Below are 17,557 nucleotides of genomic sequence, written 5' to 3' on the forward strand. Positions count from 1 at the left end.
CTTTAATCTGACAAAACCTATTTACAGACAGAATCCAAATGGATAATTTAACACAAAAACCGAGGAAGTATTGATTGAAGTATGATACATTTCATTGATTTGAAGTGGGAACAAAATACAAGTAAGTGTAAGTCACAAAATTATAACTGCAACTTAGAAGGCTTGTGGACCCACAATGACACGTGTTCGGATATGGAATTATAAGAAAAGCATATTTGCATTTGGTATCATCTATTACTTATCCAAGTTTGCCACAAACTCCCCCAACATTCTATATATTAAAATACTACATTTATATATTTGTCTACAGCAATTTACTCCCTTATGCCTTCCTGTCCTTTACTTGTGTTCGTAAAGGGACTTACACAGATATATAATGGAAAGTGGGAAGGAGATTAGAAACGTACGCTGTGTAAATAGCGCAGGTTCAGCTAGTACTAGTACTAGTAAAAAAAAGTGAAACTTATATTGGTGGACTTAATTTTGCCTCCCCCCTCAAGGAAATTTGATATGACACAATTGATATGAACAATACAGTACTACATTTATATACATTTAGGTTTATTTTTACCTAACTGCTTAGTGGCGCGAAGAATGAACTATAAAATCACTGAGTTGTTACCACACACACACACACACACACACAAAGCACGTGTGATTGTACTACATATTCTATTCTAATATTGGGCTTTTCTCTAAGGGCTAAGTAAGCATCCGAATATGCTGTTGACAATAGCTTTGGATCTATCTATATCTAAGGATAAACAAAATATAACCAAAGCAATAACCAGATAATAATAACATAATAATACAGTTTCACCAATTCACAATGTTTTCATTACACACTTTATCTCATGATAGTATGTCTGATAAAGGCAATAATAAATTGTCCAATCTGTAACAAATTATTATTATTAGTATATAGTTATTGGTTTGGTGAGATTTCGTTGTGCTGGCTAATCAATATTCGTGTATATACTTGATATGATATTTTATAACGTTTGTGTTGCTTTACTGTTATTAAGCATTCTGCCTGTTGGCAGGTCCTGCTAATAATTATATTTTCTTTTTCTTCTTACGTTCGGATCTGGAAATGTTTCTTCCAAATTTTTTGATCTTCAGTTTCCTCTTTCAAGTCGCAAATTTTCTTCTATTTTTCAAATCATTGATTAATAGTGTTCTTCTTCTTCTTCCTACTCCTTGCTTTCCTTCCATCTTTCCCTCGATGGCATTATGATGAAGACAATTTCCCTTGCAAAATGTGTCCAATCCAATTGGCCCTTCTATAAAGATCTGGCTGAAAGCGTCCTCGTCCATTCTATCTTCATCTTTCTCCAACACCACATACCGAAGCTTTTTAAGTATTTTTTCTCTAACTTCCTTAATGTCCAAGTCTCCGAACTATACAATGCAATACTTCATATATAACATCTGACCAGCTACTTCCTTAATCCAATGTTAAACATTTTAGTAGGCGTGATCTTTCCTCATTGAATGCTTCTTTGGCTATGGTAATTCTTGACCTGATGTCTTTATTGCAGTAATTGTCTCTAGGTAAACGACTTCCCAGATATTCCAAATGATCGACGTCTTCAAGCTTTGTTTTACTTTGATCTGTAAGGGCGTGTTTCCACGAAATATTCTAATGACTTTCAATATTGATTTTCATTCCATACTGTTTACCAGTGTTAACTATTTTATCTATCATCTCCTGTAGTACTTCTTCGGTTCTAGCTATAATTATCGCATTATTCATACACCTACGTTGAGTTGATTTTGAGTTTAACGTCCCGTTCAGCAGCGAGGCTATATGAGACGCCCTTATGACTACTGATTAACGTGGAATCCGAACCACATGAGTTCCCACCGGGAATCGAACCCGGGTCTCTCACGCCATAGGCGCGTATGCTAACCGCTTAGCCACGAAGGACCTCTTCATACACCTGACTGTGTTAATGATCTGCCTTCCAATCTTGAAGTCAACTTCCATTAATACTTCCTTCATTAAGCATTCACTGTAAACGTTGATTTCTCTCCCAATCTCCCTACTATTGGTTTTTCCTTGGATCAAGAGCAATTTTATCTTTTATCTTGAGTACAGGTTGCAAATAACACAATCACTTACTATATTAGATTTTCTATTTTTTTTTTCAATACAAAAATATAAATAAATTAAATACAAAAATACTGAAGATCAAATCGGAAGCCAAAGTATCATATGCAATAAGTAATATCTGATAAGAACATAAATAAATCATTATTTTTCTTCAGAAAGGAATATACAAAAGAAAATGTCAGCAGAAATGTTTCGCGAAAAACTTTAAATTTGTGTAAAATATTACGATAACAGTATATTGGTGTACTATATCTGCCATGAAGAACTACGTACTACAATTGAATCAAGGAATAAACTTTGGTAAATACTGTAAAGAGAAGCACACTCGAAATTAGTTATCGTGTGGAGTAATGCTCGGACGGGCTAAAAGCACAATCTCAAATGCGTGATCCTAATAATATGAGTAAAAGAAAAACATCTTGAAAGTTTAACATTTTAATAGGACATTGTGGCATATAGCATACATATATTTCATTGCATATGTATCGTGTTTTCTAGGAGCACTAATAGCAATTACAACTATGGCTGATACCCAGGTCCGTACTTACGTATTTTACGCCCCTAGACCAAAGACAATTTTGCATCCATTTCCTCTTATTTCTTCGTACTCAGTAGGCTGAAATAATGCGGCCGCTACATTAAACTACCGGTAACGGGGCGGGGAGTACGGAACTAAAGGACGAATTACGTTGCCAGGCAATAAGCAATAGTCTCATTAGCCTCTTCTTACCGTAAATGGTGTCGTAGCTAGAAAACTAGATTGCACTCCAGTACCACCATTGTTTTCATTTGAAATCTCCCTTAACTTTCTAACTTGTGGGCAGCCTCTATCTTCCGTATAACCTTCTTCAATCTAGAATTTCTTAATATGTCGTCCCTGGAAATTTGCCGCTCTGTGGATCGTGTGTAGGGATGCGCACGAGACAAGATTTATAGCTGTCTCGTATCGAAAATGTACTGTAAAAGTGATGTCTCGACTCGAAAAATGTATATTTCTCTATTGGACGAGCCGTGTCTCGACTCGTCTCGTACGCATCCCTACTCGTGTGTAAACTGCAATCGTTAAAAAATGAAAGTACATGTGACTGATATGGTTAAATAACCATATTCTAATAGTAGTTAGCAGAGCGGAACAAACGAGAAATGCTCATTACCTATAATATGTTGTTCTGTATTTAAAGAAAAGATATTTACAATGCACAGGAAACTTCCCTTAGCAATGAGTTAGTCGTGTCGGGGGTAATGCTACTTGCGACGAATCCTCTGGGAAGACAGGCCCTCATGCTTCTGTGTAGTCGGTTTCTATTGTAAAATATTTCAGTAGTTCTATAATTAAAAGAATGTAACTGTCTTGCACTAATAAAAATAATGTATGTATAAGCGTTACTTGATAATGCAAATAATTTTAAGGGGAGTACGGTTATTCAGTGGTAGAATGCTCACGTTTAATGCAAGGATTTGAGTTCAGCACTCCAGTCCATGTGATATATGAAGTGTCCATGTGCTTTCTTAGCTTCCATCAGCATTTTCTTTCGTTAATGTCCACCTCTTCTAGCTTATACAACATATCCAAGGGTTGTTATAAATCTTTCTCTTCGCCTTTTCCCACTTACGTGGGGTTGACGTTTCCGATGAGACTTCTCCATAGAACTCGTCCTGAAATTCTCCTCCTGCTGAATCTTTTTCTCTGAAGTCATTCTTAACCATATCCATCTATTTCCTTCCTGGTCTTCCACTACCTCTCTTCCCATCCATATCCATTGCCATCACCTTTCTGATCACATGGTCCTTCTTCTCATTAAATGATCATACCACTGAAGTATTTCTTGGATATTCTCAGATATCTCTACAACCCTGATTGTTCTCCTTATTCTCTTATTTCTCACTCTGCACATTTTATTTGTTTTAAAAAAACATTATTATTACACGTACATATTTTTTCTTACTTATATATATATATAAACGCCAAACCTATCAACATGCCACCCTAATTCCTAATAGTAAACGATTATACTAATAATGTCACTGCCTGCGTTAATTTAATTTACTTATGATCAAATAGAACTCCTAGATCTTTGATGACTCTAAAATAGATACTTATATTTAATATCTTTTTTCTTACGGGTGAGGGAAAGGGTTTTACATTTAGGTACACAAATTGTTCTCAAATGTTAAACTGCCGAAGGGTTTACGTGTAACAACATGAATCAACATTGGACACGCTAATATGTCTAAAAAATAAAAAAATAAATAATAAAAAACTGGAAAAGTTGCCAGGTATTCTTTCAATATCTAGATTCCCTAAGCATGCCAAACTTTTTACTATGATTCACACTCACACACAAAAACTACCCACTATACTTTGATTGACAATTTCCATAATAAAGAAAATAATACAACATCTTGTCTTTATAATGACAATTACTTGTCTGGCCAGATACCAGACTTAAATTAACTAGCTTCATCAAAAGAAAGAAAGGGAAAAACTGGAAGGAAGAACATAAAACAACCTAAAAAGAACAATAAAACAAGTCCTCCTTGAACATGTAGCATGGAAAAAATTCTTGTATGTTGTATGTATTTCCTTCACTTTTCAAGGTTAACAATTATTACGAAGCGGCAAAATTACATGATACTGGCACTGCTTCAAGCATTTTTAATGTCATCATGGAAAAAAATAGTATAACAATATCTAATCATAAAGTAGTTATTCCAAAATATTGTTTTCAAATAGAAAAATTTCGAATTGAAAACAAACACGTCAAGTTGTTTGCATTATTATTGGGAATATATCTATGCAGGCGCGCACCTAGAATCTTTTTGTTCGGAGGGGTCCAATATTACAAGCCACTACGTCTATGTAGTTTTGAACGAGTATTATTCTGTACCCGAAAAGATGAGAAGTAATTGTAAAATACTTCCATTTATATTTTCAGAAAAAATGATGGAACTAGATTGTTTTAATAAGAAAAAGACTACATATATAGTGTGGGATCAAATTTTCATGCTACATCAATCATTTCCCTGTTAAACAAGTATTTTATTGAGAAATTGTAAAAATATATGTTGAATCAGGAAGTTTTCTGAGGGTCGAACCCGGTGAAACTCCCGTGGGTGCCCCCTGTATCTATGCACACAGTTATACCTTAGAATACGAACTTTAACTTTCCAGAACCCTGTTCGAGTTCCAAGGCAATCTTTCCCTTTAAAATAAGACCAATTAGATTAACCTTTTAATTACGGAGTCTTTTTAAAAAATAAAGCCTGGGATACGGCGCCAATTTCTGCAGTTGCCTAGTATGTCTCCTGAATAAAACACATACAAGTGCATATATGTGATACCCAGAAAGTTAAAAAACAATTAGGTTTAGTGGGCAAACTGCAAGGTATCTATAAATAGTTACTTCGTATCCCAAGCCTTATTTTTAGGTAACTAAATATAGTTACTTCGTGTCCTAAAGGTTAATCCGTTCTACGATTCCACGAACTCGAATTTTCAAAACGTTTTTAATAATAAATACACTGGACATAGTTCAACATATATATATAAAACAAAACAGATAAAAAACATACAATTAGCATACAAAATCACTACAGAACAACATAGTGTATAAGTGTAGGGAAAACGTGCGCACGAACACACGAAAAGTATGGTAGGCATTACAATTCCAAAACAGCATTCGTATATTGGGGCAAAATTTTCTTGAATTTTTCGTTCGTATTCTATGTTTGAGTTCTGCGGTATTCGTATATTTTGGTAATACTGTATTTTATTCCAAACATCTATGTTTTTGATACGTGAAAAAGCAAGTAGGAAGCCGATTGAGAGACCTGAAGAATCCATCAGTAGTTACGTTGACTTCGTTGACATCAGTGTGAAACCTCAAAAGCACACGAATTTAAATCAGGGTATGAAAAATTATGAAACTATTTTTTTTTTAAAAAAAAAATCACGTTTCAGTACACATGATTCCAAATGTTGAAGATAAAGAATATTGATTGCATATTCGCTTGAATTTTGCTCTCTAATCTGATCGTTAATTGTTGATATACGAGTATAAAAGTAAGAAACCAACAGTACTTTTTATTTTTTACATTTAATTTAATTTATTTCTTTATTTAGATGTTGCTTATGTTGAAATTTCTATCTGACGTCTATAAGCATGATTCATTCGAGCTCAAATAAAGCACGTGTAATAAACCATTACTTAAATAAACCATGTTTCAAAGCCATAAACTTATTTTGAATAAGCAGTTAACCGATAGCGAGTATATAACACTGTGCTTTAATTTTACGTGATGGCATACATCAAAATTCTGAACACAATCCTGTTCAATATCTACATGTTGCTATCATTCTAATCTGCTGTCATGAAATATTTGTTTGTTCGGATTTTTTAAAGCACTCAAGTCATTCATTACGTATGAGTCTTGAAAACTCAGTTTCTGGATTTCATGAGTTTCAACAGCACTGGATCATATTACTGATGTTAACCGGTTCAGATATCTCTGTTAACCCAGGTAACATGTATATCTGACATATTCTTAAGAAAAGTATTTTTCAACTACACACCCAATAAATAAAACGTCATCATCATCAACATATGTATTCAGTTATCCCTGACAAGTCACTTGCCGGAAAAAGAAACCTCCACGTCCCATTATAAGCTTTTAGTCTTGACGTACGAGTTATTCATTTTAATAATTTTCATAAATCCTCTCTCTCTCTTTCCTTCCACTATAGATTCTATCACGCCTTTGAGAGTACATTTTTTCCTCAAATATAATGTGCTAATCAGTATCCGTTCCTCTTTCTAATTACCTGCAATAGGGTTCTTTTCTCAACTACCATTCCTTTATAAAACTTAACTATTGTTTTCTAATGCAATCAAGTTAATTTTATCCATTCTTCTCACCACACACATTTTGAAACCCTCTTACTGTTTTCCGTCGCTTCTTCAAGTTGCTCCTCTTTCTGTTCGACGTAATGCAATACTCTACTCTAGAGTTTCTCAAACTTTTGGTCACATGCAGTTGTGGACCACTTTTCTTGATCAGTATATCCTACAAATCACTCTACTCTTATTTTCTCCTGAAGCGTTTTTCCTTTCCTTTTCTATTTTTTTTTTTTGAGCACATACCATATACTTATAATACTTATAATACATATTTTTAAAATAGTAATATGCAAATTATGATCCTTAATGTTATATCGTTATTAATAGCAGAAAATACATATTAATTCTATTTATTATGTCTCGTAAGGTTATCGAGAATATTTTATATTCTAATGATACAATGGCATGAGCTATTAGATTTTTTGGACTTATTTGTTGAAATTTATGATCTCTTTTCAGCATGAGGCTATATGAGATTTGGACATAAGTTTAAGATAAACCATATCCTGTTTTTTTAACGCTTTCCCACCGGGAATCGAACCGAAATCCTATTAGAATTTGTACAATCTTTATTTTATTAAATCGTATAATCTACGTTTTCAATACCTATATAGCTTGTGATTCGTAATTCACTTACTTCTTTTTATTTTTTTTCTGTCTTTTTTGGACTAATGTTCAATCTAAGAGGACCACACGGGGAGACTTCGACGATCACTTATGATCCGCCGCGGAGTACAGTTTGAGGAACGCTGCTCCACTCGAAGTATTTAATTGGTTTTGTTCGTAACACTATTTGGAGGCTCTCAAAATAAGAAAGGGTTGTTTAAAAAATTAAGAAGATCTGAATATTCGCGCTTCACAGCTACTTTGAAATTCTTGTTGATTAAATAGAAGCACAAAATAATATCATGATTCATTAACGTACCAGAGTGTTCTGTTATCTGATAATCTAACAGTAATTATTATCAGAGAGTCAAGGACGTATCCACGGGGTGAAGAGGCACCGGCTTCGGATCTCCCCGCCAAAAAACTTTGTAACCCGACATACATACATTCGTACAGTTTCTCAATAAAACCATACTTGTTTAGCAGAAAAATGATCGATGTGGCATAAAGACCTTATATTATATATATATATAAAGTCTTCATGCTACATCGATTATATATATAAAACAATCTAGTTCTATAATTTTATTTGCGAGTGTAGGTAGCAGTACTTATCACTTATCGTTTTTCTGGCTGTAGAATAACACCGGTTCAATGCTACATAGGGATACTATCTCTTTTGTTCCGGACGCCTCCCCTTAACTTTGAACCTCTCCCAACAAAAGTTTGTGTGTGCAGAGAGTTAATCTCACATATAATTGCAGTTCGTTTAAATATCCTTAATTCATATTCACCTAATGTAAAAGTAAGTTTGTCGGCGATATATTGTTTTCTTAACATTTCCTGGACACTATGACAAGCTGAAAACTCTTAAATACTGTTCTACCTTGTCGAATGAGTCTCAAGCATTCACCGAATGAAACAACAATATGCCCATACAGTAAACTTCCTGAAGAACCCTGAACGTTAAGTGTAATCTATAACTAGAACGCATTCCAATGTGATAAATAGCGTAGATTCACACCATAAAAGTATCTTGCAGACATTACTCACGATCAAAAGCAACATTAATGCATGTAAGATGAACATTACTGGTATCTCAAAGGAACGTTTGTCTTAAGAAGCTTTCTATACACTGATGTGTTCACCGTTACGAGCTGTTAACTAAAGTAATAACAGACCAATAATACACATTAACGTACGTATACAGCAATTCAAGTACAGTGAGAAATAAATAGAAGCATTCTTTCATCGATGACACTTTCTTTTGCTTTTAAATTCTGCAAATATTTGCGTTGCGCATATCATAAAACACCATAACATGTTTGGTGTCCTGTGACAGGTTATATAAATATACGAGCCATAGCGTTTTATAGCAGATCAAACGCATTTAAGTGCCACTTAGAATGGAAGTGAACCACAAAATATCTACGTAATGAAGGACGCTTTTAACTTACGTAAAATTTTCAACAAAAAAGAGAAAAAGTAAAAAAGCAAAAATGGTTTTGTTTTTAAACCTTTTCCCTTGAAGCGTAAATCTCGCTCAAAGTATCTTTACAGCATCTATAAGCTCTGCTCTACTAGCTTCTCTTCATTATTGCTTACTTCTATCTGTGAGGCAAGACTAAGAAAGAAAGCAATCCTGGTCAATTTCAAGATATACCACTAGACTATATCTGTTCAGAGTGAGATATGGGAAAATAAGTGAAAGCCCCGGTTATATAAGGCGAATGACGCATTAAGGTTATTCTCTTTCGATCTTCATTTGAATTTTTTTTAAATCAATCCCAAGGACACTACGTATCACACGAATTCAACTGAACTCATTTGATCTGGATCCAACCTGAGATGCTGTTATATTTTTACCCGCTATAGAAGTCTGCGAAATATATGGTGTACAGATCTTTGGTTCTCGAACTATGGGCCATCAAATTTGGGATTTGGATGTATCAGATTTCCTCAAAATATTTCCCTTATTGCTATTTACGAATTAAACGTTAATTTGGGACATAAAAAAGTTAAAGATGAGAAAACTGATTACTTATGTTGTACATACAATGTGTACTTATACTATTTACTTTAAACACGTACCAATGACACGTGTACACCACGTGAAGAAGTTTGGTTAAAATAGGGAAAGTAAGGAACGATATGCAACCAATATGACGTGTAAAGGCAGTCGAGTTGCATGCTACCAAAGAGCAATTCATTCATAATAATCCTCTGTGGGAATATATTGGGAGTTAGATCTTCGGATTAACCGGAAGAACCACCTCCATCAACGAATGCGATTCGTTGACTTTTGACCCTCTACATCTAGCAGAAGTTGATGATGATCCTTTTAGATTATTTTTGCCTCCCGAATCAACAAAAGACAAATATTTTCCACAATATGGAAACTTTTTAGTTCATTCTTACTTCATCATACAAAACGTTACGAATATATGAATGAAATATACGTTGTTCTTTGTGAGGAATATCTTTTAGGATTAAGCTCTACACTGCAAGTAATAGTTACCTACACATACACACTTAACATTTTTTTCCTGGTCCGTGGCATAATTTGTATAATATAAAGAAATATGCACTGAAGACACTTTATATTACCTCAAAAATGCCTTCAAGTACCTTTGACGACACTTCAAAATGTATCGAATACTTTTTGATAAAACCGTATTTGTCTATGGAATGTCTCTCACACTATTAAAGAATGGAATTTCGTAATTTTTTATTCAGTCGTAATTCAGTTTTATATCTTATCCAAATCAACCATAGGAAAGCATGGTGGTTCAGTGATAAAGCGCTCACCTCTAATGAAAGGGCTCCCTGGTTCGATCCCAGACCACCTGAGTTTGTGGTGGACAACATCGTGTCTGTGAGTTTTGTCGGCATTTCCCAGTTTCCTCCCAATTCTCATTCCACCAATTCTTTCATAATCATCCGTCTCCTTTAACCTATGGTACATAACTATTATTTTATGCTGCAAATTGTATTTTGTGATTATATCGGTGTTTTACGTCTTTGGTTTTATTTACTTTGGGCTCTATGCACGAACAATGAGTTCCATGATCTATTTGACTAATTTCGCAAGCATATACAGCCTTCTCTTTCCTCTTACTCTTACTACTTATAACTTATTTACGTAAAGATTACTTATATCTTAACACATTTTCTAAGACTGAACCAACATTACTGTTGGATTATTAGAAGTTTAAGACACAGAGATTACATGTGGCGTAGACCTACACTTAACGTGAAGTTTGACTCGCACACACTTCCACTGAGAATCGGACGCGATTTGCCGCGAAAAAAAAAAGCAATAAGATTAACCATTTAACCAAGAAACAGCTCTATATTACTAAAAATCGCGTACATATAAAGCCGAGCATAAAACATGGATAGTGCTGTTCTGTTTAACAAGTAGAGCGGAAAGACGGCAGAGGAGTCTATAAGGTTGGTCACTTTTTTAAGTTGGCTATTTTTTTAACAGCCAAATAGATAGCCAAGGGTATTCGTATTAATCCCTTGTACGGTGTCGTAGTAGCCAGATTTCTTTTTTTCTTGTGCAAGGCTAGTTCGAACTCTTTCATTTTTTTCTTTGATTACTTCTTGTTACTATTTCGCGAACTCTATACACTTAAAATTGACATGTCCAGGGACGCCTACAAGATTATTTCCATGGGGACTCACACACACAAAATCAAACAAATTTCCATGGGGACACACACACACAAAATCAAACAAACAAACAAGCGAAATTGCGAATACACACACAGTTTGATGCACGTATGCACCCAGTAGCGTACGCAGAAGTTCGTCAAGGGTACTCCCACATTCATATAATTCCAGGTTTTTGTATACGTATCTTAATATGGTGTTTACTTTCGCATAGTATCTGCTCAATGATGAAGTTAAAAACCCCAAAAGCCCTCTTGCGTACGCCACTGCGTGTACACAATATTTAACGTACAACAACAAATATTTACGCATACTGCATAATATTATTAACTACAGTAAATTCATTGCTATAATATTTAGTATAAACATATTAAATGCTGTAATGTGTCAGCACGCAAATCTACTAAGTTTTAAAATGCATTTCGAACCTTGAAAATCCAGGGAAGGACAATTGCCATGGGCATCTCTCACAACTGTTTGAATAACTTGAAGATTCTAGGCATAATGAATGATTTAGCTAAGTTGCATAAATACAACCCCTTTTGTTATATACAGCCTCCTTACACTGAATTTTCTTTTATAACTTCGTAATAAACTTTGAAATTTCAGTCATTTTGAGATTTCGCTTGCCGCGTCATTTATTTGTTGATAATACTTTTATCAACATAACTTCACACAAAATGTTATTTTATTTGTAGATCTTACAAGAATATATACAGAGTACTATAAAATTTAATAGTACGTAATAGCTTTTTCTTAAAATGAATATCCATGGTTGAATGTCAAACAGTAGTAGGATGACATAAATAGTAACGCACTTCATGTAATTGTCTGAACTGGAACGCACTCTTCGTTGTAGCTCCGAAATTCAAATATATATATACGCTATGTTGTTTCACAGTAGCATACTTTTTCAAATTATTATTATTATTATTATTATTATTATTATTATTATTATTATTATTATTATTATTATTATTATTATTATTATTATTATTATTATTATTATTATTTGAAATCCAATAGAAGAAAAATGCCCTAACATTTTGGAAAAACATGCTGCAAATACGAGGCGAGATAGTCATATTATTCAAACTTAACAATGATAGAGGATTCAATATAGCAGGTGTATTGTTCTGAATCAAAAGATATACACAGAAAATCAAACAGCTACTAGCGTAAGAAACACCAAAAAGGCGTATTATAACTGCCCATTGAGAAATTAAACTGCAAAATATTAGTGGTAACTTTAAGAAAGCTACTGGTACAAAATTCAACTACCTACAAATCAGAATGACACGACCACTCTGGTCTGTGTATTTTAACAGGTTTTAATACTATGTTGCGTATACATGTAAGGGCTTCTTGCTTATTTTGTCAGCAAACTATATTTTGAATGTGATTCTCACGTACATATATTTTCAAAACGTTACATCATTGTAGATGGAGACTGTCTCTTCAGTATTCACTGTCCCTTCTACTAACTAGAACTAAATAGCTATTACAGTTCATGTGTACATCAGTCAAAAATGCACCCTTCGCTACAGCTTCGAATTGCCGTGATATATATATTTCTAAGTTCCATACCATGTTTGGTATATTCTAATTTTGAGAACTAGTTAATATAATAACATTGTTGTTCCAGGATATCCGAATCCGGACACTATTCGCTCTTGTATGTTAGTTTTCTTTAAACCAATGGCAGCAAATTATGCGCTTGTTTCACTGTATTTGTTTAATGTAGTAGTCACTAAATTTCTTTGCTATTTTTATAGCACTTTGCTTCTCTTCTTCAAGATCATGAGTTTAATATTGATTTTTGATTATGTTTGAATCCTTCTAACAGGATCCTGATTTATAGTTTATTATTATTGTTCCAGGTTGAGATGCGGTGGAGATGATATGCCAGTGCAGGAGGTGGTGGGCGAGGTCCCGTCTCCTTCAATACCGGACCTTGTTGTTGGGTGTCCTCCTCCTCTGCCTCTTCTGCTTCATTGGCCTTCACTGGGACTCCAGAATTTATGAGCAGGCTCTCAGAAAAGGAGATAACTTCACTCGGACGGTGAGTCAACCACGAGACTTCCAACTGTCTCCAAATTAAAACACATCATGGGTTGTATGCACCGTTGCCTTAAGATGCATACACATTTTTTCCTCTGTTACAGTTTCTCTCATATATTTTCAACAGCTCTCATACTGTGTTTATATGGAGCCGAATGAGTCAGTGCGCGTGATTCACGGCTCTATTTCCGAAAAGTATGTACCCGACTCCCTAGCACCAAGAAGAAATTGAGAGTTGCTTTCCTGTTCCCAAATCTTTCTCATAATATCAGAAATGTGGATGCGCAGTTTATGGCGTCATAATGCTTAGGCACCAAAATGTGCACGCTACACGAAACAATCTTGAAAACAATTATTAGTTCATATAACAACATTTAGCAGGCATTATTTGGCTCATTTTCTATTTTTTTTTCTCTCTAAGTGATTCATTGTCGTTTTGTTCGTTAAAACTGAATAAGTGGAGGTGAGCTTAGCAAAGAGCCCTCATAGCCTTGTTCAAGTAAAATTAGCATTACTTGAAGTTCTCAGAGTAACTATAAATCATCATCATCATAGGTATTCTGCCATTATTGGAAGGTCGCTTACTACAGCTGAGAAGTTTCCATGCTCCACGATCTTCGGCTAACCTCTTCATCTTTACGTATGATTTCACTGTTTTGATATCGTCCATTAACTAGTCTCCTTAACCCCCCTTCCTCTCTTTTATGCCAACCATACTCTCTAAAATGTCCCTCATGATACAGTTCCTTCTTAGCCAATGTCCTAACCATTTCTCTTCCTCTTCTTAATAACATCTAAAATTATTATTTTCTCCCCCACCATTTCTAACATTCTCTCATTCGTTTTCCGCTCGGGCCAGCTACTTCTCTCCATTCTTCTCTACACCCACATTTCAAAATCTTTCAGTCATTTTTTATCATTTTTGCATAATTTCCATGTTCCTGACCCATACAGTACAATACTCCACACAAAGCACTTTATGAGTCTTCTTCTCAACTCTTTATTCAAGGTCCCACAAAATAGTCCTTTCTTCCTCCTAAAGCCTTCTCTCGCCATTCCTATTCTAAGCCTTCTCTCGTGTTTTTATTTCACGTTCACACTTCATATCATCACTAATAATACTATCCAGGTATCGAAAACTAGACACCTGTTCTATTTTCTCCTCTCCTACTTCAATATTTGACCCTGACCCCTTCGTTTCCAATCACCATGGATTTGTTTTTCCAATATTCATTTTAATACCTTACTGTTCACAGCCCTTTCTCAAGTTTTCCATTTTATTGATCTTCTTTTCAGATTCTACAACAAGCGCCATATCATATTCAAACCGTATACACCTAATCATTCTACCTCCTACTGAAATGTCGTCTTCATTTTGCAGGCCCTTTTTTACTATCTTTTCTCGATAAATATTAAATAATGTAGGTGAGAGACAGCAATAGCATCCCTGTCAAACTTCCCTTCCAATTCCACTCCCATCTATCGTTTCCTCTTTTATTCTAACACTTACTTGTTGGTTCATATATAAGTTTCTTATGAATTTTCGATCTTTCCATTCCAACCCAACCTTCTTTAGAACTTAAACAAAACAAACAAAAAAAATGAATGAAAAAAACTGATACATAATAAAGTGATAATGGAAACATAACATAAGCACATTATGACACGATGAGACCAAGTTCCTCAGCTACAAACAATATGTACGTACAAACTTCCTATCGTTCTATTTTATAAGCACTTCGGGACCCTATAATCTCCAAATTTTAATTTTGCTCTTTGAAAAACGAATAAAATTAATAAATTCTAATTGGAATGCTTTAGTATCGAATAGAGTTATATTTACAAATACTGAATATCTGCCGCGCGTTTAAGAATTTCAAGAAGTGATTTCTTTGATTAAGTGAACGAAAAAGTTTATACATGCACGAGATATGATATAAACAAACTTCGATTAGAATCCAGAAGCATATGAAAATGTACACGAAAGTTTATAAGTTACAACTTCTGAAACACTTTGATATAGGCTGTCAAAACATCATGTAAAGGACAACTTATCAATAGAGTTAACTTGTGACAAAATATCTATGAAATCACGGTATGAACGCAATTTCGAAACTATGGTACGTCAATTTTATGCGTAAAAAAAAAAAAAAAAAAAAAAAAAAAAAAAAAAAAAAAAAAGTAAATAAAAGAAAAGAAAAAAGAAAAAATATTTTGGATTTAATCGTCTTTAGTATATTCATTCATTTCAAAATTAGACTTTATAAATGTCACATCGAACATTTTAGTACATTTCTATCTTCCAAACACGCTATTTTCCCTCTCAAGTTTCTTCGAACAATAATTTTCTGCTGGTATAGGTCAATCCACGAGACAAGCTGTGTTATTTATCAACTTCGTTCATAAGTATTATGGCTATGAACATAGTCCAATAACAACAAATTTATCTCACGACTGACAGTTCGTAAGACAAAAATCCAACTCAATTCACTCTAAGCAAGACTCCTCCCTCTTGTATTTGAAGCAAATACTGTTGAGGAAGATAGTGTTCTTTGCTACTATATGTTAACGAGCTCTCTAAAATTAAAAAAAAAAAAAAGCAAAAGCTCAGCAGGAAACACTTTTAGTAACAGTGAATGACATAACCAATGAAACATGATGATATCGTATGTCAAAACATAAATTTTGTAAGCGTCAGCAATTTCATTAACAACATCCATATAGTGGAGTTCGAACTTCCTTTGTAATGCTATCGGAAGCAAACCGAAATGAGTCAGATTTCATACATTTACATAAGCTATATTTACTAATTAAAAGCAAAACAGTAAAATAAGAAAACAAAATAATGTTGTTATTGACGCTTAAGTTAAAGTTTAAACCTAGTGTTCAAGGATGGAATCAATATATCGAACAATTAACTCTCTCTCTTCCTTTTGTGATTATGGACTATTGTATGAATGAAGATATTCACTTCGTATTTATTTATTTATTTTTACTGGGGGATGACGTGTATCTGAGAAGAAAATGGGGGCTGCAGTAGCTCAATGGTAGAGAGTTCACCTCTGGAGCGCGTGGTTCTGGTTCGATCCCAGCTCGCGCCAAGTGGGCTATGCATCTGCTACAAAATATATTATGTTTGTGGTTTTTTCTTGGAGTTCTTTCATTTCCTTCCACTTTCTGCATTCCACCATTTTCTTCATTTCTCATTATCACCGTTATTGACCTACACGGCATATACATGGGACGTAAAAGTGAAAGATTTCATTCAATTTGGAGAAGAAAACTATTACGCATATAATACATTTTACAGGAGATGCACAGCCTCCAGCAATATTTTTGTTTCTTTACAAAGGACGATCTTCCTAGAGCAATCCTCATACTGAATACAATATTTCGACATTAGATTATATTTACATTTATAACACTGTATACAATCACCGCATGCGCTATGAGTAATCTAAATTTGTGTAACCTCTCTTTAACAGGCATCTCTCACTTGCGTACAAATAATCATGTCCCGCCAGTGTCCATTATTCAGAGATTTTACTGTACATATACACTCTTGACTTTCTTACAAGGAACTACCGAATACCTGTGCTTATGAGACGACCATAATAAAGATCAGTGGCGCAAATCTGCCTTAACCCTTTCACAGAGGAAGTCGACTTTTGTCGACAGAACCAAATTTCCTTAACATGCGCATGTCGACTATAGTAGACGTGTTAAAATTTGTTTGTCCGTATCTTGGCTTTGTCGAGAGTAGTCGCCAAAGTTGTACCGTTCATTTTTGTTTGTGTTTTATTGTTTTCGATAAACAATAGAAATCACACAGAAAACCTTTGGCGACTACAATCGACAAACCCAAGATACAGACCAATTTTAACACGTCGACTATAATCGACATTCGCAGGTTAGGGAAATTTTTTCCCGTCGCCTTCCACAGTGAAAGGGTTAAACATTGGGGGGACGGGTAAGATCGTTCCCATGTTATACTATATATGTATATATATAGGCGCGAGTTCAAGGGGGGCTACAGCACCCTTAACGCTCAGGTATACACTGGATAAAATGGGCTTCAATTCTGCTTTACACTGTATAAAGCTGCAAACTATGGTTTAGCGGTTTAACCCCTCCCTTGACCATATCCTGGATCCGCTATTATATATATATATATATATATATATATATATATATATAT

At 34.4% G+C, this 17,557-nt stretch overlaps 2 protein-coding genes across 5 annotated transcripts in view; one reads left to right on the top strand and one right to left on the bottom strand.

Annotated features, from left to right (window-relative positions):
- Window positions 1-17,557, bottom strand: part of MICU1 (Mitochondrial calcium uptake 1) — a 416,685-nt gene that overhangs the window by 187,293 nt on the left and 211,835 nt on the right. The window lies entirely within an intron of this gene.
- The window catches only part of LOC145662850 (carbohydrate sulfotransferase 11-like), a 110,778-nt gene that overhangs the window by 51,423 nt on the left and 41,798 nt on the right, over window positions 1-17,557 (top strand). Inside the window, 1 exon segment of the mRNA XM_081728779.1 lies at window positions 13,179-13,360. Within this exon segment, the coding sequence (XP_081584905.1) occupies window positions 13,196-13,360 (165 nt within the window). The 5' untranslated portion in view covers window positions 13,179-13,195.

Source organism: Thermobia domestica, chromosome 10, assembly GCF_964235325.1.
Source record: "Thermobia domestica chromosome 10, izTheDome1.hap1.1, whole genome shotgun sequence".
NCBI classification, from domain to species: Eukaryota; Metazoa; Arthropoda; class Insecta; order Zygentoma; family Lepismatidae; genus Thermobia; species Thermobia domestica.